Source organism: Neodiprion fabricii, chromosome 3, assembly GCF_021155785.1.
Source record: "Neodiprion fabricii isolate iyNeoFabr1 chromosome 3, iyNeoFabr1.1, whole genome shotgun sequence".
Classification (NCBI taxonomy): domain Eukaryota; kingdom Metazoa; phylum Arthropoda; class Insecta; order Hymenoptera; family Diprionidae; genus Neodiprion; species Neodiprion fabricii.
Genome location: NC_060241.1, coordinates 41004528 through 41030888, shown reverse-complemented (window position 1 = coordinate 41030888; position 26361 = coordinate 41004528). Strand labels below are relative to the sequence as shown.

At 44.1% G+C, this 26361-nt stretch overlaps 1 protein-coding gene across 2 annotated transcripts in view; it reads right to left on the bottom strand.

The window, feature by feature from the left end:
• The window catches only part of LOC124177997, a 115887-nt gene that overhangs the window by 70235 nt on the left and 19291 nt on the right, over positions 1 to 26361 (bottom strand). For both annotated transcript variants that reach the window (XM_046561015.1, XM_046561016.1), the window contains exon 2: positions 23485 to 23520. In XM_046561015.1, coding sequence (XP_046416971.1) covers positions 23485 to 23520 — 36 coding nt within the window. The remainder of the gene's footprint in view (positions 1 to 23484; positions 23521 to 26361) is intronic.

Sequence of the window (26361 nt, the reverse complement as noted above, 5' to 3'; positions counted from 1 at the left end):
ATTGACCGTTGGACGTGTAAAACTGAGGCGCGCCCTCTCTTATCGCAAACTATCTGGCCTCGTTTACCCAATGTTTGTAAAAGGAGTCGTGCGCCTCATGTGGCCACACTCTTCGTACACGTATAACGCGTTATGCACGCAGCCGGGTTAATTGTAATTCATATATTGTATGCAGCGAAATTATACTCGAATACATCTATCCACGTTCTTACTCCTAAGCAAGCACGGTAAACAAATACTATACATATACACTTCAGACATATACGTGTAATGTATATTTGGACTACACACATGTTATAACGTTGACTCGAAGGAAATACTACCAATTACGGAGCGTCTTGCTCTTAGACGATTTCGTAATAGCCGGCCGGACGCGCTGATTAAAAGTCTGCAGGCAACTTGCTAATAATAAAGCTCTATTGCCGCTCGAGTTTCGAGTGAAATAAACGCTACACGTCTCATCGCATATCAATAAAAGGAAAACCATCCGCTCATATATCACCTTGTGCTAGTTATAAATTGGTTGTCAAGCACGCTATACGCTTGCAGTGAGCAGATTTTCCATCATTTTGAAATAAAAAAATATCCAGTGTATTCACGATTGAATCGACTCAACGGTAGATGCATATTCTTCATTAGAAAATTTTCAATCAGCGAAACATTTTCATACGTGATTTACCAAAAAATTAGGCGTCTCAATTGAAGCCACAAATTATCTTTTGTCTGGATCTGTGCTAATATTATCTTGAAAAAAATTATCCGAAACTATATTTGATTTCCTCGTTTATTTTCCGATCAAGCACCGTTATGTAGATTTTATGTCATCAAAATGGTCGCTTACTGTACAATGTAGATCTACAAATTACAGGTTTGAATAAGGATGAAAGGTATTGCGGAGAGGTGAAATTGAACGAGGATATAGAAATCTAAGAATAGAGAACGTAGGTTTGAAAAAATGAAACAAGTGTCGGAATTATACCTCTACGCAAAGTTCTTTTACCTTCTATGTTGTTTGATACTGCAGGCTATCAAAGCTTGTAGTGAGGTGGGAGGAGGAAGTGGTACAGCAGGTGTAGGTGACTCTGTTCGACAATATGGTCCGTCACTCGATCGCCGTGTATTCGAGTCGATTTACAATAGATTAGCTGTGGTAGCACGGTTTTACCTGGAATTTTCCGAGAACGATCGGACAAATTTTCTTCGGACCCATTATCCAAAGATTTGTTCGAAGAGAGAAAGAGGAAGGGGAATTACTGATAACCGAGAAACACCAGGGTCGAAAATGCATGGAAGATATTTTTACCACCATTTTCAAACCAATCTCTTACCCGCTGTGGGAGCCATGCAGATAGGGATTACCACGAAGCAACGGATTCGATTAAAAAGGGGAGGATCGAGTCCGCGTTTACAGCGTGCGAATGATAGTCTGTCGTATAAGCAGCACATTTAGGGGGCCCGGACAGGGCCTGAGAATTTTCGTTGAAATTTGTACACATAATGTGAAATTTGGGAGAAAAATTCACGTTTTTTAATGCCCCATCCCGAACCGGCACCCCTCGATTTCAAATTCGCATAAAAACGGTTCGCTTGCCAGCGGCGGGTACGTCGATCCAGCCGTCCCACATGCGTGGCACATACACACCGGAGCCACCCCGTTTTTGATTCCGGGCACGTATGTGTATGCGTAAAAAGCGTTACTTAATATTTTACGTATATGTAAGTAGGGGGTAAATCCGTCGCTCGACGGCTTTTTTCCCTCCTGTGAACGGGTTTTACCCCAAAGAAGAGAAATGAGAAAAAGAAGTGTAGCTACAGGTAAATTTCACGAATCTAGAAAATCAGGGGGGTCGCTGGGAAGGCTATTCACGGTATATTCGACAAATTTTTCAGAGAAAATTTGTGAAAGAAGAGAGAATAGGGGAAAAAAACTCTCTATGGAATTTTCTCGACCTGCTCGAAATGTAGAGAAGCATCGAACCAAGCAGGGTGGCACGAGGGTTCGTTCCCTGTTTTTTCATCTTTTCTACCGGAAAGTAGGTATTGGGCAGCAACCGTTTCTTTAGAATTCCGAAATATAGGTCATGGGAAAGCACGTTGACTCGTACATACATGTTATCCCGATGTACGCTGCTATGCGAGCAACGCCTTTACCCACATCGTGGAGGAAAGAAAGTCGCATCGTAAAGTAAAGAAGGAAAGAAAACAGAAAAATGCTTCCAAGTTTAAAATCACAGTGAGCCAGATGCAAGCCTGTTCACCGGCTTCTTACGCTGACTGCAACCGCTACGAACGCTGGAAATAATTTATGAAACTGCGACGCGAATCTCTGTCGCCCGAGGCAATGCGGAGAAAACGTTGTTATTTCGTCAATTTTTCAAGTACGAGGCGATTAGAATTGAGCCCTTTACCGGCAACGACAGACTCAGGGTTCGTAAGCCTGAATATCTTCGAAATTGGACACTTTCGAGATGTTGACCTCGGATGATTTCGATTTCGCGCGCTCACCAAATGCGTTTTGACGAAAATAATCAAAATGTTGTACAATGTGGCCAAATAACGTAATACGTAAAAGCTACAAAATTGAATGATAAGAACATTTCATTGTAAATATGTTCGTCGAGTTCATGCTTTCGCAGATATTGGTCATCAGTTTCGATTTGAATAGTTAAATTACTGTAAAATTTTCTAGACGAAATAGTAGAGATCTCTAGTCGCAGAAGGGGGTCGGGAGGGGACGAATAAAAATTGAAAGAATTCCTTTGCCGAATGTGAAAGACGTGCAGTCAGGGAATACGTACCTTATATACCCTTAAGACGTTATTTCAGAACGAACATCATTCATCGTGCAGCCGCCGTCTTTTGGATTGGAAAACCTTCCCCATTCTTTCTTCGGCAGCTAATCCCTAGGTAAGACGAAACAGTATTACGCTTATAAAAATATCAAGATTCTTGGAGCGTGGCATCGGCCGTTTATAATGCCGGGTCCCGGTTGACGTGATCCGAGGTTGGCGAGGCCTGCAAGACGCCATGTCACGGCTCTCCAGATTAGAGGGTGGTTTATTTTCTTTATTCATTTTTTTTTTCACCTTCCCCCCATCCCCCTTCCCCTCCCCCCTACCTCGCCCTCTTTCACTACCTCTCCCGCCCGAAGAGGGTGGCGAATAGCAGCCATACGCAGAATGGGGATCGCTACGAGTGAATGACGGGACAATGAGGACAGCCTAATGCACGCGAACGTTTCTTATGACGATTCAATATGTTTACTTAGAATACGCCACTGCGCTTCTCTCAATGCAGCCGAGGTTCGGATTTCTTTCTCTGCATTTCAATGACGAAGGCAAACCGAGTTCAGGGCCAATGTATGTGGCGTGCAGCGAGGAGGAGCTCGGTATACCTCATCGTTCGATGACTGCAGGCTGTACAACCGTTCATTACACGGTCTAATTGATAGGCATATTAGTCGTTTCCGAAATTCGATATCGATTAGTGCCGACGTTCGATCGATCGCCCGCATATTATTTTGCCCGCTCCGTTGTGGACCAACCGTTAACGACGGGCCGTCAATTGTGAGAATTTTTCAGTCGTTTAATCCACGGTGGTTACGTCGGTCGACGTAGCTCTGCGCCGTTTGTTCGATTTGAGATATCAATGATTTAATCGAACAGTGACGTCCAGTTGCAGTTATACCATGTAAATTCATACTTGGCTTGCTGAGATTCGATCGATATAGGACCGACTCTACTTTTGGTTCCGTTTCCATATAGGTAAGTATAATGTATACGCGCTGCGCCTGAGTCCTGCAGCGGGTTGCGCCTGCGCAGCGCGGGAGTGAGACGATTGGCAAAGTTAATTTAAACCCGCGGAGGACATTGAACGAGAGGCGCCGAGGGTTGCGGCAGTAAGAGTTTGCGTGTGTGAGAAAGAGAAAGAGAGAGAGAGAGAAAGAGCTGGCTTCAAAAGTGTGTAAATAAATATATCGCAGCGAGAGAGGGCAGGTCGACGGGCCGAACCGCTGGCGCCCAGGGTAAGGGGTGAAGGTCCGGTGGTTTGCTGCGGTCCCCGACGTTGCAGAGATTCTTCCAGGAGGAAGGATAATACGAGGCCTCTACCCTATCAGCGGATACCGCGCTCCTCGGGGGCGATGTCGACTCGGGGCGTGCTCACCCCATACATCCACGTGATAATCTAATAAAAGGCCTTGGCACCCTCGAGCCAACCCCTCCGAAGTTCGAATCGGCATATCTTCACCCGCATTTCAATGTCCGTCGTAGGTACACAGCGGTAAATACTACCTTTTAAATGATTTCGAAAGAAAACGCCCGATGTCTCGCAGCCCGTAATTAACGATACGTGACCTCCACCTACGTAGGTTAACTTTTTGTAATGGAGACTGTATTTCATTTTGACATGACTTTGAAAATTCATCCAGCGTGTTTGTTCGATGCAAAGAAAATTTTGTCGTGAGCTCCTTGTCGGAAGCTTGGAAACAGTCTCAAGAAAGAATAACGAATAGTTAGATAATTATGATGTACGGTTCCTCAAGGCCAAGTCTATATCAGAAGATATATACGAAAAATTTGTCGTCGCCAACTCATGTTCGCGATTTACAAACGCTTCGGAAGATTCAACCCCGTGATACAAGGCGGCCAACCAGTGGCGGACGAGAACGAGACCCAGAAAGAAGGCACGAATTTTGTAAACATCCCAATGCGGATGACATCCTGTTGACCGTGACGATAAGAGAAAGACGGTTGGACGGAGGTGGGGCAACGGCCAATTCAATTAGGCAGGGCGAGAGAGGGGTAGATGCTCCGTTGGTCCATGCCTTCCCTTTTCATGCAGCTGTCACGACTTTCGTGTACAGCTCTCATACGCGCCCGCCGCCTCAGCTGCTAACTCGCGACACTGGCGTGACGTACAGGTACACAAATGTTTATGTAGGCACATGTAGCTGTGTACATAAAAAAGTGTACGACGCCGCGACGCTGCGATCGGGCTAGTTTGGGAAAACAGTTGCGTCTCGTGCTCAGGTCTGGGACTAGCGGAGATTGAGTAACAGCGTTGAATACACAAAGATCGCGGGAACTTTTCGTGAATAATAAAGCCGAAGAGATATAATGGCTGGTGTCTTGGGAAAAATGGTTTCTCGGCTGTCTGTAATTGGTAAGTTCAAAGAAAATCGAAGGAGTACAATGTTTCGCATTTATAGACCTGTACGTATGCGATAACGTCGTGGTACACACGCTCAGATTGATTCTGACACATTTAAGCCCACGAGTGGCGTCTGTTTTTTATGTTAACAACAAGTGATGGCAGACTAGACCGCTGGCCTTGAATATCTCGAAATCAGTCTAAGGTTCTGGACGTTCCTTAAAATTAAAACATACCCTCCTAAGATGCGCATTAATATTTTCCCACCTATAGTAATTTTGTCTTCCAATCTTCGCTGTGCCTAACGCTCCGCGGTCCCGCACGTGGCTGGCCTGCCTACTGTGATTAAGATTTCGACACCGAAACGTCATCAAGAAGTGATACTCTATAATTCAGCGCCGGCGAATTAAGAAACATCAGTGTACGGAATTATTATATTATCAGTCGATACAGGGTTATTCCACAGTTTTTATATATCGAGGTTTAAAATACTGAATTTGTACCAAGCCCTTTAGGGTGTTGTATCCACACAGTGAGTCATCAGGCTGTGAAGGTATCCACGTCCTTCGCACAAAAGTCGCCAGCGCTGCAGTGGCATAAAAATTTCGAAAATAAAAATTCCGACGAATGCAATTCCTGCACCCTCTCTTCGGGGAAGCTGAAAAAAATTAAATTTTGCTTTTTTGTTCAATGAAAAAAATAAAAAAATAGTGGCTTCCGTGTATAAATATTCCTGCCTGTAGGGATTTCGCATACGAATTGTTTCACACCCTCCAGACAAAAGTCGTCGGGCCTGGACTCTATACGTACCGTCGATAAACCAAAGGTTGAAACCTGCAATGCAAATCAGGGCCCGAAATTAGAAATTGTATTTATCCCGGAAATACGCCCTTGAATGAAACGTTGTCTCATCGGAATTGCGTCGCTTCTGAAGCGATTAAGGGGTTTACGTTGTGAAATATGCCAACGGCACAAGGCGGACCTGTTATTTTCCGTACGAGTTGGCATCCGCGCACAGAATCACACAAATAATCCACCGAGCCGGATAAACGGAAATTTTCCCTTCTAAAATTCTAACAGGCGACCCGAGCACTCAATAGCAGAACGGCCGACTTCCTGTCTCCGTGCCCCTCTTTTCCCCCAACGCTTGTTTCGCTCCTTCTCTGTTATATTCAGCTCCGCTGAGGCTAGCCCGGACGATCCGCCCGCCGACACTGTGAAACCTCTCGAGTTTATACCGAATCGTTGACCAGCCTTCCACAGAATCCATTTAACCTAATATCAGCAAGTATTATTTAATTCGGAAGTCGGACCGTGCGCGTTAGCCGTCGACGGCCGGATGGGCGGATTCCGAAAAGCACGACCCTCCGCGTATCGCCTCGGGCATCGCTCCTTTCACCGCGGCCAGGCGGCCCTCTCACTCACTCGCCGTTCACCCCGAAACCAGCCCGCTTTTCCATCAAGGGAGAACCTCAATTTCAGTCGGCCTGCACAATCCGTCGATCTATACAACTCCGTACGCCCCGGAGTACCGCGAGTAATATCTGCAGTCTGCTTATTTGATTGTGAGAGAAAATGAGAGAAAGCATAGTTGCTGCTTCACTTTTCTTTTCTTAAGTACGACGCGAATACACTTCAACTTTCTATCTTGAATTTTACTGATTGGATAAATAGCTAAAGCAATTCACAATTATTAAATCGATGTAGTGATACCATCTTTTACTCTTCGCTTCTCGCAATATAGTATTATGCACTTCCGCTGCAGTTCCAATCTCGTTACAAGCTAACGAATTTTTGTACTTACCATGAATTAGAAATGATTGTCTTCCTGCACCATGAACCAAGTTCCGCTGCCAGTCCTCGTTGACTCCGCGGATCTGTAGCTGGGCGAAAGGGGGGCGCGGATGGACGGGGGCGGGGGCGTCGGTCGTCGAAAGGAAACCCGGTTGTCTCTCATCAGCGAACAAATTTCGACGTTGTTTGCGTTGTTTGGCCCCCTGACTTGAATCCAGCCGGTCGCCTCGAGTGGAACAAGTCCTTCCTCAGCCTCCTGCCTGCGGACGAATCTGCCGGTCGAGTTCGAGCCTAGTCTCGGTCCAATCTCGCACGTGACGTTGTTTCCGCTCCGGACCGTGATCGCCTCTTGTTTATTCTAGTTATTTTATTACAACGACGGTGGGGTCCGGAAACAGGAGTAGGAGAAAGCAGGCGGGAGGTAGGCTATGAAGACAAAAAAAAGAGAGAGGGAGGGAGGTAGATAAGGAGAAAGACGGCGAACGGGAGAGTCAGAGTGAGAGAGAGTGAGTGGGGGGGGGGGGGGGGATAGAAATAGTAAGTTATTACCGATAGACAGAATAAGACGATCCAACAGGAAATCGGGCGATGGTCAGCGACCATGTGTTGTACGCCTCATCTTCTCACGTTAATAAATCCACGATCGGTCGAATCTTGAAAATCTCGCATACATTGTCGTGCATTATCGTGTATTCATTTACTTATAAGCTAAATGATCCTTTTTTCGCTAACGATGAGAGGACGAGTGAATTTGAAAACTGATAATATAACGGGTCGTCGTTAATACCTCACTGATAAAGCTTATTGTGAGTCAACTGGCTGATTGGAAGAAGGATGTTGATAACTTCAGTTACAGCCGATTTCACTTTTGAAAGGAGTTGCGATTTTGTAATATTCTGCGTAGGTACGAAATCTGAAGCGCCACCTTATTATTATGATTACATTCTTCGGTAGCAATGCTTCGACATTCGGAATCGGCATGCCATAGAAAAAGGCTAATATGTTACATTTACATATAAATGTGTGAAATTATTTTTGGTCCAAAATCGATAACGTTACTTTATTTAGGTAACCCGTCTCGACGGCCTCGCACGAAATGTCACACAAAACTACCTACCTTACGAAGAACAGACTTTATAGCGAATGCAACGAGAAATAGTGATCCCTTCTTTTTACATTTAACCCCGTCAGCGTTTGATAATTTTGATCACTGATGCGGAAAAATCAGAAGTGTACATACATACAGCGGTTATGAATATTCAAGAAATGACGGTTATCACAAAATCCTTAATCCCCCGTTTCAGCCGTTTGTCGCGCATGCGATCGAGTACTCGAGGAAGAAGAAAACGGAGAAGCGGAAGAATGAGAATAGGATGGAAACGATGATGAAGAAGACCGGGAAAAAGAAAGACGTGGCGATGCCTACGGAAACGCGAGGAGTGGCGAGGTGCGGTTCGGCGTGGCCGCTGGCTATAAAGTATGAAGCATAAACCGTAAACCATAAAACGCGAGCCGTAAAGCATCGTCTTGGTAAATAAACCCCGTTTGGTTGCGAACCGAATGCAAAGCTATAGCAGAGATGATCTCTCAACGCTGCGGAGGACTTTCCTGGTGAAAAACGTGGGTAAAAAAGAAGGGCGAAGGGCAACTCCAGGCTCACGGGATATCATCTCTGCAGGTGGGAATTTCGCTCGACGGCTGATTTCCTCAATTAGTGCCACGAGAGTAATACAATATCGTCTGTGAAGCATAACGTGTTACAGTGTTGTTCAAACTCCGAAAGAATTACAAAGTACTGTATCTACGCGCAAACAACTCGAACGATATTTGTAATAAAAGTTATACCAAAGATTGAAAACAACCTTTTAACGTGGATCACTCGCGTTATTTACCGTTAGATTTCTTGCCATCAAAGCACAATCCATGGTTAAAATTAGCACTGAATTTTACCAGGGCAAAATTAATCGAAAACTCAAGGTTTCCGGCATCTGGCAGAAATGAACAACTCCGACAAGACGAAACGTTCTCATTTAGTGACTCCCGACGTACACGTCACAAAGCGCAATAGAAGGTTTTCTGCACGTCTCTCTGTAAAGCCTGTGTTCCGAATATCGACTTCTCGTGCAGCCTCTTTGAAGTTGACAGTGAGTTCTTCCGAAACACCGAGCGAATTATTCTTGAAACGTACTAGGAGTTTTATTAAATCTCAAACTTCTGTCTTTACTTGAGCTGGTACTGATACATCTTACATGGAACATGTTGTACAAATTGGACGGGCCTAAGATTGTACAGCCGAGGAGGAACGTTTGATACTCGGCATACGTCGGACCAAGGCGTCCATAGGCGGCCAAGTATTTAGTTACGATGTAGTAGATTACGTGTTTAGTTGCCTAGTTTAGGAGCGATAACGCGGGATCGAATCGCCGCGCGGGTATTAAGACAACTCTGCGCTCTCTTTGTCGTGAGAGTCATGCGTTTATGCGACACCTGCTCGGAGTACTTCTTTCCGTTGTAAAAATTTTTAAGAATACTTCGTGGGAGATTTCACAGAAATGAAAGAAATTTGTCGAAATATCTTAGATTCAATCGTGAAAGGTTGTGCGTGGTCTACGTGTTTTTCTCACTCTTCTGCAATTACACCTATTGTAATACTTAAGTTTCTCGCATATTTACATGTACGCCAACAGAGGTAAATTCTGACCGATTCGAGGCCAGCCGCCCGTGACCTTTGCTGTACAAGTTGAATAGATAGTTGAAACTGATGACACCGGTGGCCTTGAATCAATAAGAATCCACCTCCGTAGGTAGGGGAAAGGCGAGGAAAGTGGGTGAACCTGAAAATTTTTTAAAATAATTGAATATTTTCGCGAGGTCCACTCGCCCGGGATTCTTCAACATTGCGGTAAACGCTCGTATTCGGTTGGGTTTTCGTTTTTTGGTTACGATCACAAGATTCAACTGTTAAAATCCACCTCGTAATGATATTTATTTAATTTATTTAAGCCCACTTTAGCCGCCCTTCCCCTATACCAAGATCCTGTTATGCACATAACAATAATTAGCGAAGTGAAGCATACCTCAGACGAGGAGAAAGAACTGTTTTTATTCAATTTTTTATCCTACAAACGTGTAATGAGTTTAATCACTTAAATTATTCAACACCAATTCCGGATGAGATGTTCCGAAAGACGATCCAATAATTTTAGTACCCTTCCATCAACCAAAAGTTTGAATAAAAATCAAACGAATTGTACATGATCTTTGGGTTTTTCTAGCGCGGCTGGGCGCATTATACCACTACAAGCATAAAGTGAACCTGGTGTGGTTGCATACTCGCGTGTGATTTACGAGACCCAAATTTCTTACTACGCGCGGCTATAGGCGGCGCTGTTTTTGCGTTGGAAGGGAAAGGGGTAAGTTTCTTACCAAGGTCACAGGTCGGGCCGACAAGCGTGCATGTGTAACACAAAGTTTCACACACATTGACAGTGCGTTAGTATAGGTTACGCATGCAGCGAATATGCGGCACAGCGTAGAACATACAGTGTCGAACGAGCCGGGGGGCGGCGAGGCGCACCTGTCCGCATCCTCGACTCACCCCGATGATTTAGCGACCGTATATCAGAAAGCCTTTGGCACCCACCAGTCGGCCGGTTGGTGGCTTTGTTCGACGGTATCGTACGCTGTCCAAGTTGTGAGTGCATAGTTATTCCCTACCCCAATGCAGTTGGCACGTGGATATAGGTAAGTATAAGACGCAACCGCGGGAGGGACGCCGGCGGGAGCTAACGTAAGTAAGCGAGGCGAGTCTGCCCTTTCTGCGATCGCCTAACCGAGGTTTCTTCATCTTGCTTATTGAGACGTCTCTCGACGGACGTCTTGCCTCTACTTTATCACCTGTGCCGATTGCTCCTCCGCACTCCTCCTTATCCATACCCCCGAAAAGTCGTTTCATCTATGCACCATGTATTATATCATCCACCCAGAAATAATGAGCATGAAAAACGCCACGCAATGACTCGATCAATATTGGGTTTCACTGCCGAATGATTGTTTGAGTTACACCTGTGCTTACAAACATGGGTTAAAACCCAATTTTCCACAAGTCATTTGACGATCCTTCAAAAGGAAAACTGCATTTTGAATCTTACTTTTAGCGTCAATGTTCGCCTCGTCGTTTTATGTCCTCTACGTGGTCATTTATTCCTTGGGCTGAATGCTAGACTCGGGTGAGAGAGAGCCGCTTTGGCGGGTACCAGGTGGAACGGCTGCGTGAGTCGCACTTGTGTTCAGCAACGAATAAATAACCCTGCACTTATTTTCAATTGACGCCGATGATCCGTACGATCGTAAGTACAAAAATTTTCCAATCAAGAGAATTTTTTTGAGTGAATTGAATAACTTTATTGAAGTACAATGTGCTTACGATATCATACGATCCGTTAATTAGGAATCACGTTTTCTGGAGCTTTAACCAGTTTTTTACACTTCCAGCTGTGGCATCAAAGGCAGCTGTAGAAAATGCGGATCGAAAATAACTACAAGTATAACGATTTATGTCAGCTGCAAGAATCGGCGATAATTATTGGCGTGAACTGTAGCGGAGGCGATGAACTGCTCTGAGGAGCCGAAGAGGATGCGATTCTCTGCTTCCTGCCATTGGGAAGAAATGAACGACTGAAGCGAGACACACGCGAGGCTCAAGGGGGCCTATAATTAAGGAAATTCAGGCAAATTGTTTTTTGTTTTCTTTTTTTTCAGCATCATTTTTAATGTTTTTCAAAGGTTCGACCAACGGCGCCGCGGCGTGTGGATTTGCGTGTAGTTATCAGATATTCATACACTGCGAAGTATATTGTTAATTAGACCTGCATTCTGTTCAAGATCTGAACAGTGTGATCATGTAGGCGCGTCGGGACTAGGGTAACATTGTCGGGTAACCGGCGGTTTGTTTTACGACACAACCATTTTTCCTCACGTATGTGTACAATGGGCAGTCCGTGTAGTTCTCTGCATCATGTCATGCATGACGTTGAGATGTAAAAATTCGAATTGTAGCTAACTGCTCAACTGACGAATATCACCAATAGCGATAATTACAATTAGCTTCTGATAACTCTGGGTAGAATCAAACGATACGTTAGTGATCACGTTTTTGTATCGTCCAGAGTTTCACTCGTCATGTTCAGATAGGCCTACCACTAAAATAATTGAAAACTACCTGCTTTCGTCCAGAAAGACTCACTTGAATGAAAACGAAGGCATTTCATCGGTCCTTACATCATCCGATCTAACAATCGAACTGCTGGATCTTTTATTTCCTATTTTTAGGCACGTTAGTTTGTAAACGGAGGGCTTTATATATTTGCATTCGCAAATAACGTTGAACTGAGAACTTATTCTAAGACCACGTTCGAAATATATTGTCACCAGTAAAGTCGTTTACAAATATTTGTAAAAACGCGGTGGATTTTTGTGAACGTGATAAAAAACGAATCACTCGACTGACTTAGCTGGAATTTAATTAAACCTTGTCCTGGATCGGTTCGAGGAGGGTGGAGGTTCAAATTTTTGCAAAATTTCTATTCTCGATATTCTTCAACGTAATTCGTTATACTTTGAAATATAACTCCATCTCATTAAAATACGCATAGAGATTTTGTTCTATAATTATCAGTCACATATATCACTGTACAATTCCTTTGTGGGCAGCATTCCAGACAAACTATTGAACTGTTTATGTTGAAATTCGGTTGGAAATGAAAATGTACAAGTGAACGGCACAGAGACGGTGCACGGCTATACCAAAAAACGAAGTTTTTGGGCCAGATCGCTGGATTTTTTTTAAATTGTTATCGCATATCCTTGTGAATTTTTTCTACACCCTGGAACGTTTGACTATCGTTATAGGTATTCGATCGCATGCAAGTTTGGAGAAAAACTGTAAATGTCGATTTTGTTATATGATGATCAAACTGAGTATTTGTAGATCGGAAAATGATGTTGAAATAGAAAAAAAAAATATTTTGGGAAAGATATTCCATTGCGGTGGGGCTGAGTTAACAAGCTCCCTACAAAATTCGGACAACTGGAGTTTTTAAAATTCCTCAAGAAAATAAATGAGAAATGTTTTTATTATATGTATATCTACCCACCCGTCCACCCATCGATCGTTCAATTCGCACACGCGTTAAGTGCATCAAGTTCAGGTTCGAGACGTACGTTGTAGGTGAATGGGAAGGATTCGCGAGGCTTGGCTTTGAGTTTCACAGTCAGATGGCACTGGATAAAGTTCCCACACGTGAGACCGAGCATCAACACGATAAAACACGTGTAGATAATTACCGACAAGCGCTACGGGCTTGCGATATTAATCACGATTAACTCGATTCAAGACATCCAAGTCTGCTCTACACTTTCTTTCACCTGTGGCGCGGTCGGCACAAGGTAACAGGACCGTGGGCAGGTGTAACTGTGTGTGAGGAGCTGCATCTCACGCACAGGATATTACCGTGCACGTCTTTACGGTAGACGTACAAGATATGCACCATTGAACTCACACCAACGCGCGAACCTTGTAGGTACTCAGATTGCTCCGATCACCGATGTGCTCTCGGACTCGAGGAATGAAGCCGGAGCCAAAGCCGACGAGAAACGAGATGCCTGTATATCCCCCCCCCCCCTGACTCTCTCTCTCTTTCTGGCTTGTTCTTTCGGGCTCGTAATTGGTTAAATTCGACCTCTCTCGTCGAAAGTTACGGTATAAATCAAACGCACCCGCGCGGAATACCAGACTCCGTGTACCGCATCTCGTGATCGGGTCATTTGTATTGGTATGGATTTTGGGATGAGAAACGTTTCAATCATCCCGCTAAACAAACACTCGCGCATACTACAAAGTCCATCATCTGCACTTGTACAAGCCCAATGAACAATGGGTGCACACAGGCTTACTTGTTTGGTCCGTCCTGTAATTAGAATCAGTGACTGTCATCAGCAGGTGTAATTGAAATCGGTACCTCTGAACTTGTAAGGTGTACCTGACTAATTTAAGTTGCGTCTGTCATCCTGATCCATACCCAAGACTCAACTTTTTGTTAATGTGATAAATGTTAACTTGATATTCAACCAACCAGGTTCCGAATTTTTCAACCAGTATCGAAAAAATGGATTATTTCAACCTAACGTATCTGTAACTCAACTGGATTAAAAGCTAAAATATACGCCTCTTATCCAGTGTAAATGCCCCGATATTGAAACTGCTAAATTCCCCGTCGTTTTTAACTTTTGTACCCCATTAAGTAACGGTCATATGCGGTACTCGGATAGGCGAGTGGAATTTTCGAAGTTAATCGTATTACCATATAGCAGCGTGACTTCGAGGTTGGCCGAAGCGAGAGGAGCTTCTCATCTGAATAAATATCGTATTATAATTAAAGGAATCGGTTGGGTCATAAATCAATGGAGTTCGGTTTATATATCAGTTGCACCTATAATATAGTCCAACTCCTGGACTGCACCATGGGGGGTCTTTCCTCCTATGCTAATGGCACCCTCTCACGAAGAACCCCCCTCCCCCCTACTCTCACTCCCTCTCTATCTCTATCCCGCGGTATGGCCGGCTCTCTTATTTCAAACTTGACCCCCTCGCTGCCTTGGCTTCCCCGTGGTCATAATCTTCCTATGATCTCGCCGCTCTCAGGACAGCTTATCAATTTGTTACGATTAAAGTTTGTTGAATCAAATGAAAGGGTAATAAACATTGGGGTGGAGTGCCAGTCAATGCCCCTTTATGCTTCCAAATAGCGAGCCACCGTCGGCATTACCACAATGTTAACCTGCAATTTTCATGTACTACACGAGCACTTCTTATCTCCTGCAAAATGGTGAGCACATAGGGTTCAGAAGCTGGGCAACTTTTTATTCGTCAGTGCCACCCCAATTGACATCGGCACTGTATGTCGCACGATGCACGAACTTTGCATGACTCAAATCTATTCATCACGTTAGGTGTATTACAGGTATACCCGTTCTAACCTGTCTCAAGCATCCCTCGCCCTTCCTTCTTTTTATTTTCTTCTCATTCTGACCCACTTTCAGCACCAACACTACGGCAATGCCCATAAGTGCCAGTCCCTCAGGCGATTTAATCTAATTTGTATACTCCTTTGTTGAGAGCCTGCCATCTTACCTACACTCACACATCTGTACCCACGGCTGTGATTCACCCGACATACCGATTGTCACTACGAAGAACAATATAACGGTGAAGAGGATGGAGACACGCAAGCTTCTAATCGTGCAGTTGGCGTTCAATATGTAAATCCTGTTCTCAAAATATGTATTGTGCAAAACTATAAGATTCAAAGTAATACGACATTGACAGTTTATTGATATTGAAATACAAGAATGAAACTTTTTATATCCAGCGTACGTAAAGTAATTGTATATAGGTTCGTCGAAATGTTACAAGATTAATGATGCAGAACACTTGGGTAATGATGGTTTGTAAAAAGCCCACCACACTAGAACTCGATACAGCTTACCTGAGAAGAGATCGCAATAGCAATAGATCGATGGGAGGTGAAATACTTGATAAACAGAGGATCATGCGGAAGCCTAACCATATAAGTCAGTCAGCGATCCAAATTCCCAATGCACAACCAGCTGGCTCGTTATCGATTCTAGATATTTTCACGTGCATTTGATGAACACGACTGGTTTTCATTCGAACATGGAAACTCGTTGACGTGAGAATTTCGGTTTTCTATATCAAACATAGCCATTGAAAAGGAACAAAATCAGAATCTAACTCAAAGTGCACTCAAGATTCAGCCTTTGTTTTGACGCTGTACGGCAAATTAGAGCTTGAAGGTTCAACCATTGAAGGTTACAGAATAGGGTAGTCACCCGCACAGCAGTGTTGGTGCAGGAGCAGGAAACGAAAGGTGGAGGGTACCGCATGGGTATAACTACACGAATATATGTTATCTTATTTTTTCTAGCCGTTCAGAGAATCAATTAAAATTTTGGTCCGGTTGTTGGCAAAACGAGGGAATAATGATAGAGTTGAATGACGTGTGGTCAGGATTTCGGGATTTATTATTATTATTATTATTTATGCCCCCGCTGCAGGCCGCTGTTGGGTACCAGGGCCGCACGGTCATGGACTGTATCGCAGGGCCGGTGATCCACTGACTTTCGATCCCTTCGCCTGTCTAACTTCGAAGCAATTTTTGTGCGAATGATGAATTCCGGCAACGAATTCTGATCGAAAACTCTCTGGGACTTGTTTACGGCGGTATTGTTTGTGCCAAAAGCGAAAGGAAAAAAGAATATTAATAAGTTAACAAGGAAGAAGAATACTTGCATATTAGAGGTATCTGGGACAAGTATTATATAGACATGCCTTGCTTAAATGCATTAAGCATTTTCGTATTCATCCCTTAATCGCAGACTGAAATCTATAAGTCACGCGGAAGTGTGACAAAAATTAAGTTGAGAGCCAAGGAGGGGCAGGACGACTCGGAAGCGGGGGGAAGTTTGGAATTCATCCTACGAATATACCATGGAACGTTTGTTCGTTCCAGTCGAGACTGGAAGCGGCTGATCGACCAGGCAATATTTAATTACAGATAATTACTGGTTATAATCTGCGGCAGATCGGCGGCCTGCCGTTTAATTGATTGGCTTTACGGTCTGATTTGTGGATCTCTTGTTCGGAAGATCGGTATCCATTCCAATGATGCTTATTATCCGTGGTGTAGAGCACACATTGCCGATCCTGTATCATTATTCGTATTATATATTTATTACGCAATCCACCCACTAAACCTTGATGAACCTCGCCCGGCTCATTGTCAGTGAGTTCCCTGCCGAAGATGACTGGCGTAGATTAAAGCTTAGCTAACGTCAGCCTACCAATGTCTCTCAACTCATCTGACCACCTATAGTTGCGTCTGCGACATATGTTACAGACATTCCTAGAATCTACATACGTACGTCGGTACCAAAACATAGAATTATCTCTTAGTTCTCGTGGTCAATCGTCTCCATTACTCGACCAGTGCCAGGAATCCTCCAAACCCTAGTCACACAGGGAAACAGGTAGAGACAAGGATTATTCCGAATGATTCCGATTTTTAGGACAATTCAAAGAGTTCTGTTCATCGTCATCACATGCAGTATAGCTGAGAAACTGCTGATTTCCAACGTCTGTGTCAACATAATCCGTACTTCGGTGTGATCGCAAAAGCTACCGGTCTGTATCAGCGCAAGTAGAGATGCTGTTCTACAATTTGATTTTGGTACTCCTAAGACTGAAATTAATTTTGTGTTAGTTTAGAGGTAATTTATTAGTGGCGGCAATGATTGGACTTGATGCCGAAGCATCAAGGCTTGCGAGTTTTTTACGCATAAGCGATTTTGGAGCGTGGATCAAGAAACGTTTTAAATCTCCTAGTGATACCTCTGAAATTGGAGCTGCGCACTTGGACTTGATCAGCCACACTGGAGAAGATTGTTTCGCTCTGCGCACGTACGCGTCGAGCATGCAGATCCAACACGAAATATTACTAATGGCTGTTTACCGGATGATTGCGCCAAGTAATGGGTTATGCTACTGCGGTTCCCCGAGACCGCAGCGCCCTTTAGTAGGGAATAAACATATCTTACGATGGTCAAGTTACCGAGTGGAGTATGATTAGCTGGAGCACAGAATCGTAGAACTTGTTAAGATTGCACGTGTCTGATGCACCGATCAAAATTTTTACTGCGTTCCAAAGACGAGAAAAAATTAGCACCAATTGAATCATCGTGAAACGTTCGACCTGAACATAGGACAGAGTTACCAGGGTTCACGCGAGTATTATATTCAACAGTGCATCATACGCTCTGACAAAAAATAACGATCTGTAATCAGTGCTAGCGTGCAGCTCTCACAAAAAACGTACGGGATAGGTATACTTTAGAAAGTTATTGGCCATCTCGAAATGAAGTCTGAAGTTGTCGACGCGTGGCACAAAGCGGAATTGCTCATTACCTCGTCTATGGAAACAGGCAGGTCAAATAATGATCGTTGGAAATTTGACAGATACAGTTTTTCTAGTTCAACCCGTAGAAATCAAATTTTTTTTTCATTTCAAAGAATCGTGGGTGATTTACAAAAATTTTTTCAACGGTTAAACAAAATTTATGGTGTTCATTGTTGAAACCTCCATCCTTGCGTGAATTCAAACGACCTTTTGATGGGAGCATGTCTGCCAGACGATCCAAATGCAAGCAATTAAGTTTCACGGAATGAAGTACACGAATGCACTTTGTGGCTGTACATTCTAATGGCTGAAAAATAATTCATCTCAAGTTCCAGAGCTCGTAGTTGACCTAATCGAATTTGAATTATCATAATGAAGCTTTGGAGTGGGTGCCGTAGGTTGGCGGCATGAAGTAGCGTCCATTAGTAGCGTCCGTCGTGAAACAAGGTTATGCTAGATATCCAATCCAACTCAGCGGACATGGACGGCGCGTGCAGAGTCATCATTCGTGGAGATACAAAGACAACGCCGCCACGACCCAAGGTAGCTCGACGAGAGAGCCGCGGCCAGGTGGAGCAAAAAACTCGGTATGCTAAATGACAGGTAGATACAGATAGGTTCGAATTCATGCGTACAGTTCTAAAAACTTACATATACACAACTGACTTGGACGCAGACGTAGAAGGTGTACTAAAATGTCATATTCCTCACGGACAAGGCTCCTCCGCAATTAACAATTGCCTACAAAGGAGGAAAATAATCGCAATAAGTATATTTCCATCCTCTAAAATTATTCGATGACTGTTTCACGACATTTAGCGACAGTGTCTGGGTCTGGAGGTGAGGTTTTTTTCTTTTTCCGTTATTTTCGTCAGGAAAAAAATTTTTTCAAAAAAATCGTCAAAAGTATAAAAATAATATTCTGAAACTCACTATTAAAAATTTCGACAGTAGAATTTCATTGATTTTTGAAAATTTACGAAAATCGGAGTCGGGGCCGAGAAGGCGGCGTAACATGATGTCAAAATCCTCACCCCACTACATCACAGACACAATTATTAATTTCAAATTTACTCGTAATATCCTTAAATCACCCAGGCCAATACGGAGTATACGGGAACGCGGGGATTAAATTCCGTATAATAGGAATTTTCTTCCTTTCCTCGTTGCTTAATCTCGCCAACCACGATTGCGTGTTTTTGAAAATGTTTGTATCCCCTCGTTTCGTCAATATCCTTCTTCCGTTCGGTAGAAAGTTAGTGAGGGAATCCAGCTGCATCTACGTGTTAGTTGCCGGTGCCGGCAGATCATGTATATTATAATCAATTATTTTATTTTCTTTCGTTTCTTACAACATTTGATCAAGATTATTGGTAGGTACGGGTGTAGTCTTTCACGAGCTCATGTGCAGGGAGGGACGGAAAATAGAGACAGACGGATTCCCTTTTATCAATTGCATAACTCCCGCATGAATGATAGTCGGGAATAGACGAGAAGAAAAAAGACGTCGCTGCCGTCTCAACGTCCAGGAACGATTCTCCGTAAAGAATATTCGTGAATTCTAAGGCAGAGGAATTCTAGAAGTAAAGATCCCTCTGCTGCATTAAAATACACTTTCGGGTCCTCCCTCCACTTGCCCCTATATCCCCCGACACCCCTCACAATCCACCGAAGGGCGACCAGGAACAAGAGATCGAATCACTATTTACACCCGTGAAAATGAAATGGCTTCATCCGTCTTATCGGGTCTAATCTCGCCTAGAGTTTCTTACGCTAATGTCGAAAATGTGTCGCCGCGTTTAGCTACCTGATATCTTGGCAGCCACCCTACTATCCTTTCTCTCTCTCTCTCTCTCTCTCTCTCTCTCTCTCTCTCTCTCTCTCTCTCTCTCTCTCTCTCTCTCTCTCTCTCTCTCTCTCTCTCTCTTTCCGTCTCTTCCTTGGAACCGTGTGTGTAGGTATGCGATTCCGTGTCTGTCGGCCCGGTGATTCACCCTGCGTGCGAGAAGGGTGGTAATGGTGCCATCCGGGTAGTCGAAGGACCATTAAGTCCTACCTGGGCCCCATCCTAGGATTTTTTTTCGGTGATGAAACGGGTGCAAGGGAGAAGAACGGACGAGAAGAAGGAGGGTGAAACTGAAAAGAAAATGAAATAAAATGGAGAAATGGACGGAGTTATAAGGGCACGCAAAAAATTCTACGGGTTCGTTCCCTGTCCGGCAAACTGCATTCAAATAACTCCATAGATCCTCAGATCCTTCCCTTCACACTTTGTAGTGGTAGGTAGATGCACCCACACACGCACTCGCGTCTACCTGCGCTGCTGCCGACCGTGTGAAGCTGAGCACGTTTTGCTTTACAAGCGCGCTGTTGACTCGAAGACGCCTCGATGAAATCCCAAGACCAATTGCGCAAATCATTTCTTTGGTAAGGTGAACGAATAATTGAAAATAATTCGGGCATTGTGCCGTGGCTAGAAATAGAGGCAGAATCCGACTGCTGCGTTTAAGTTCGCGGGGATATTTTTGTCGGCTTAACGTTTACGCTCGTCTCATTATCTATGCAGGCATTCGAGAAAAGCTCAGAGTTGCGACAGAGTCAGGATTCACGAGTAATGCCAAGTTTCGCGACTCGGACGGCAAACAATTGGAAACCAAACCCCGGGGAGCTCAACTTGCTATGAAACCATGACCGGATATTCTTCAGAACGGAAGACTGGACCGCTCGAAACAAATCGCGTACTATAATAAGATTTCGGTAAGCTTTAATTTCTGAAAATACTCGGATTATATTTACCGCTACCGCGCAGATTCACGTCCGTAAGTCCATATGCAAAGTCACGACAAGGTCGCCGCTCGTGGTAAAGACGAGAAGGTATGCCTGCGGTACCTTGTGGAGGGATCCTCGCCTTGGCGGTGGCGAGGAACGTGGGGAACGGGGGGCCCAAGGGCCTCGGGCGAGGTCATCCGGCACCCTCGCCCCCGCGCACCCTGATTACCCGTGCCGGGGGCGGGACTCGTCGTAATGAGCGTCAAAGTGGCGCTCAACTCCGCAAGGAATGATCAGAGTGCCCCGGGGCGATACCTGTAGCCCCGGGTATGGGTATCTGTCTCTCGGCGAGCGTTGCCGTTGCCGGTGCGGCTTTCACTTTTACGTCCCACCTTTCATCTCCGCTATCACGGTGACTAACTACATCACGCTTCGAGGTACCGATAATCCGCTTTACACGAAGGATTTGCTGGTACATTTTTAATCGAGCTGTAATTACTTCGTCGAATTCATAGACAAAATCATCTATTCAAATAAAAATATTTTGTCGACTCGCTTACATGGAGTGTGAGCTTCCTGGTGGAAAAAAAATATGATTTTTTACGATAATTTCGACAAATTTTCGGGAGTATGGGACGCGGTATAAAATTTTGCGGGTTTTCATAAATGGTTGCAGAATGGTCTGCTCTTTCGCAATCGATTTTCGAGCATCAACCCTTGAAATAAATACGATTTGTTTGGAGAATATCATAGAATTCCGGGTTCAGAGAAACAGTTAATGTTCAAAACTCTTCACATGACTTATACCAGGTGAGTTTAAACATATACGACAGGTTTTTCACGAAAATCCTTAAGGATCATACGGAAAAGATACGTGAGAGGTTGTTGAATGCAGACCCACTATTTACTAGGTACTAAAATTGTCTTCGGTAAGTTTTCCTTAAATAATAAATGTTACATCTAGCGGTAGTTCATGAATAGTATTTCATGATTTCACGTAAATATTCGTACTATTGTATGGATTCACAGCTGATAATCGGTATTTTTCCTTAAAATATAGATTTTCATATGAATTTGTGCCATTCTGCAAGAGCTCGTGGAATTTTATTTTACATTCTTACGGCGAGAGGAGTTCTTCATTTCTGCTATGAAAAACTGCTTCACAGAATGCTGCGCTATGTTTTGTTTACATTACTTACCAGGCACACAGGCTCATTTCACGCGGCTTTGGAACAGCCACGAGACCCTAAAGGAAATATTCTTGCCGTACAATTAGTTGAACTCGTACTACAAATTATGCACATATACTATATGTCATTCTACTTACTCGCATAGATACGGTTTTGTAATTATACTTGAAAAAGTCGAAATTATTGGTATCCTGAATTCCTTGACAATGGTCTCGAACCTTGCCGTAACGTAAATCGAAATGATGCACTTAATTATTCGCCGAAACTGCCGGCAAAATATCCAGGATTTTCACTCTCGAATAGCATAAGAATCAAGGAACTACCCAGCAATGCGACAGTAATCAAACGTCTGGTGGCAGCCTTCGTTTGTGTCGGAAAATACTTCGAAACTTGCTGAGATTCTGAGCTGCGTTGACGTTTCACGATTCGTGCGGGTATTTCGCTAGGTTAAGAGTCATCAAGGGTACGAAATGCTCGGCAAGGCCGCCTCGGCATGCCCGAAGATGTCCTCGATGACGGGGGCGAGGGTTGTCAGGTCGGGGGCGTAACCGACGACGAGGGGAATACGAAAGCAGGCTGTTCACTGTCTGTCCTGTCGGCAGGCAGCAAGGCCCTCGGCATGATTGAACGATGTTATTTTAAGTTTTCCGCCGAGGGTTGCGGTGCTCCCGTCTTGCCCTAATCGGCTGTCGACTGTCGAGGATTCCCAACCCTCTTGCACCCGCTTGCCGAGCAACTAGATTCACGCCTCGGAGGATTCCTGTCCCTTGAGGGGAGGGGTCACGGGGGGTCGGAGAGAGGGAGGGAGAGGAACGAGGACTAGATTCAAAACGATTTGGATCAGTTCGAGACGGTGGAGAAGGGCGGAACCTGTTGATCCCCGTCACTGCAGGTCATGTCCCGTCGTCAGGGGGCTTGAACTTGAGGTATCAACAAGAACGAACACTCGCGTCACGGATACGCGCACTCTTAACAAAATGCTGTGGTGGGAACAAATCTGCAGTAGACGAATGTACATTTTCAAATCAAAGCGACAATCCCCGACCATCCCACAATGGATTGCAAATGCACTCCACGCATTCTAGCTCGGTTGGACGCGAAGTGAAAAGCGAGTGAGATAACTGTGTCTGGGGTTAATACACATGATGCGTCGTAGCTTTTGATTCGTTTTAAAAATCACCAGAACCCAAACTGACATGACTGACCGCACATCCTCTGACAATAAGATTCGACCGGCGCTTGGTTTTCTCAACGGGTCATCTCACATTGGATGAAAGTGTAACAATGTTAGGCATTTCAATGTTACCCGATTTTTTAACGATTTTTTTTTAAAAACGCACAATCTTATCCCAAGCCAGCAACGCGTCTAGTCAGAAAATCATGCCGGTGCATGTAACCTACGTTTGCGGAATATTGCCAGCTGCGATCATTGAAAGCATGTGAAACCTTCGACGACGGTCATATTATGCACGTCGTTGATCTCTTTTTGCACCTCGGATGAGAATAAAATTCTTCCAAAAAGTTTAATCACCGTGAAATAAACTCACCGTAGGGCCTTTCCAGCATCGGGTCACCGCACGGGTCTACAACAGAGAAAAAGACGCAAATGAGTGACAAGAATAAATAGTGGATGGGATTTTAGGACGGCCGATGACACCCGACACCCGGCTGTCGACGCGCGGAAACGCAGCGCGACCGAGTCAGCCTGCTAATTGGCTCATTAGCTAGCTGCTATACGCGCACGGTACTTGCGCCCTGCCTAGAGGTATGGTTATAATTATGCACCTCTCCGTGCGCGGCTTTTTCTTCTCGCTGGGCTATATTTCTCGCTTGGACAATGTTTCAGTTTCCTTGGCTCTCTTCGTTACAACAAGTTCGTACATATCCGTTTTGTTTTGCGCTCCATCCCCGGCAACCACGAGTCGGAAGTTGAAACTCGAGATGATAGACGGGACCGCCAGCGACTCATAGTATCTGGGACGGAATCGTCCTTTCGCATGACGAGTCTATCTCTCCGATTGTATGGGCAGTATAAACAGCCCTGGGTCGAGTAAGCTTTACGTGCGAGCTGGCTATTATGATTATTATACTTACTCGAGGCTTGTCACGCCTCGCTAATTAACATTCAGTCATCTCCCGTACACCTTGGGTTCGGCACAAGGAGTCGTTTAATATTTATTATATATCGTTTGCTCCCCCTGCTGGCCTGTAGCTGCAACGCGGCATATAGTATGTGTACCCAGTATTCTATCCTCAATTAGAATTCTTCGGACACGATACACTTGCCGATTCATGGAAAATATTACAATATAACAGACCGGCGGCAGTGGGTAGGAGGTGGGTAGGAGGTGGATCGGGTAGCCGAAGACTCACGGGCAACCAGTAGAGAACCGTAAACGTTGTAGGTAAACAGCTTGAGCGATCCCTGGTCCAGATAATCCCCTTAGAGCTTGCAAGAAAAACCAAGGCTGCAAATTTCTCCAATTTCGGTAGCATAAAAGTAAAGGTGTTTCGCTTTTATTTCATTCCGCTCCAGGCAATGGGAATGGTACAGAAATGCAATGAAAGAAAAATAGATTTAAAAAAAAAAACGGACTCTGATTGTAATTAAATTGTTGGGAGATTTGAGCTAATCGGATCGGCGAATTCGATGGTACATTAAAATTTCTTGGAATAAGTTGATAATCGCGATTGAAAGAGTAGAGACAACGACTATGGACACAGCCTGTAGCCATTGCGATACATTGACCCCCCCCCCCGTTTATAATCGTTACAACTTAACCATTACTAGATCGCGATGTGACGATTACGAACGCGCAAGGATCGTATCGAAACGGTTCCATTGTTTGTTCTTAATTAGCTATACAACTGATGTACACGAAGGATTATTTATACACGCGCTTGGTGAACCGAGAACAATGTCTCGATGTCTGAACAAAATTATCCTGTCCTCTGTCAGGGTACGGTATACGTGGTTACGTGGAACCTGTATCCAATCGTACGAACCTGACAGTAATTAACGTTCACGGTGATCACGGAGAGTTTCAGTTCCGTAGCGTCGAGTTTCGTTCCGGCCTCACCGATGCATCTTCGCAGGCGTTGCACCCAAAGCAATGCTACCTCCAAGTATATATTTTCGATTATTTCGCACAGATCTTTGAAAATTTTGATTTAACATCCTGCGCTTCTTGAGGCTTTGCAAACAAATCGTGAGCCGACGAATGCCACACCAAATCTTTGTAATATATAAAGCTCTGACTATTACAATAAGCTCGTATTCGAGGACTATTTTTCGAGTTCTTGTATAACTTGAATTCCTAAATCCCGACCAAGCGAATCTGCATCGTTTTGTAGTGACTGCACGTTGTCGTGAATAAATGACAAACAAATCAAGTATAATACAGTTTTCATCATACATTTGCCCCGTTATCTACGATCCGGCTCGAACCCAGTTTCGCGGAATAAGTTGCATATAGAATGTTGACGCGCACAGACACTAATCATTTAAGGGACCTATCAAAGTGATACTTGGATCTGACCGATCCTGGTCGTGAGTTTTTTCTTCCGCGTGGTTTGATATTAATGAATCAGTCAAGCGGTACGTAACCCAATTTTTTAGTGCGGCCGGACGGCGCGTATACATTTGATAACAGAAGAGAGTCACGAAAGACTCGTTACCAATGCCCGCACTCTGATTATCCAATTTTGCCAACTCATCCCGCGGCCCTCGAGGATCGGGACCACCACAGTCACAGATATACGCAGGTTATAGAGATAACGCGTCGTGCGGCACCTTGTCTCGCAGTCATCTATATACTTATATTGACTGACGATGATCGGACTTATTAAACGAGAGTCACTGTAGTCTTAAAGTTCGATCAAAGGATTCAAGTCTCGAAATCTCTGTGACTCGGTACAAATAGTCAATCGTATTTATACTAGTATGCAATTAGCGATCGTTTGTCGCGGTTTTCAGCTCTGCGTTGCGGAGCCGTTGATTCACAAATAAGAGAATACAACAACGTACTTTATACGCGTGTCACGAAGCGATTACCACTTTTTCTTAATTTTGACAAGTTGTCATGTTGTGAATATTTCGGAGCTTCAACGGGTGAATGAAAGTCTATTGACTCTGATGATTGAAAAAATTATTATCGTTATTGACAAGGAACGAGAGCAAGTCTTCTGTAGGATACAAATTATGGTGAAATATCAAAAATAATAACCTTTGGATTAATTGTAGTTACTTGCCCGAAACATTTGAACGAATTTCTGTATCGTGAAATATTTTCCATACAGTTTCAAAACTTTATAAAGAAAAATAAAAACATCCGAGTTATACAAGTACTAACTACTTGTGAACCAGCGTCTCACAATGAAGGGTCAGAGGGGATACAACTTGTACGGTCTAAAATCATACCTAT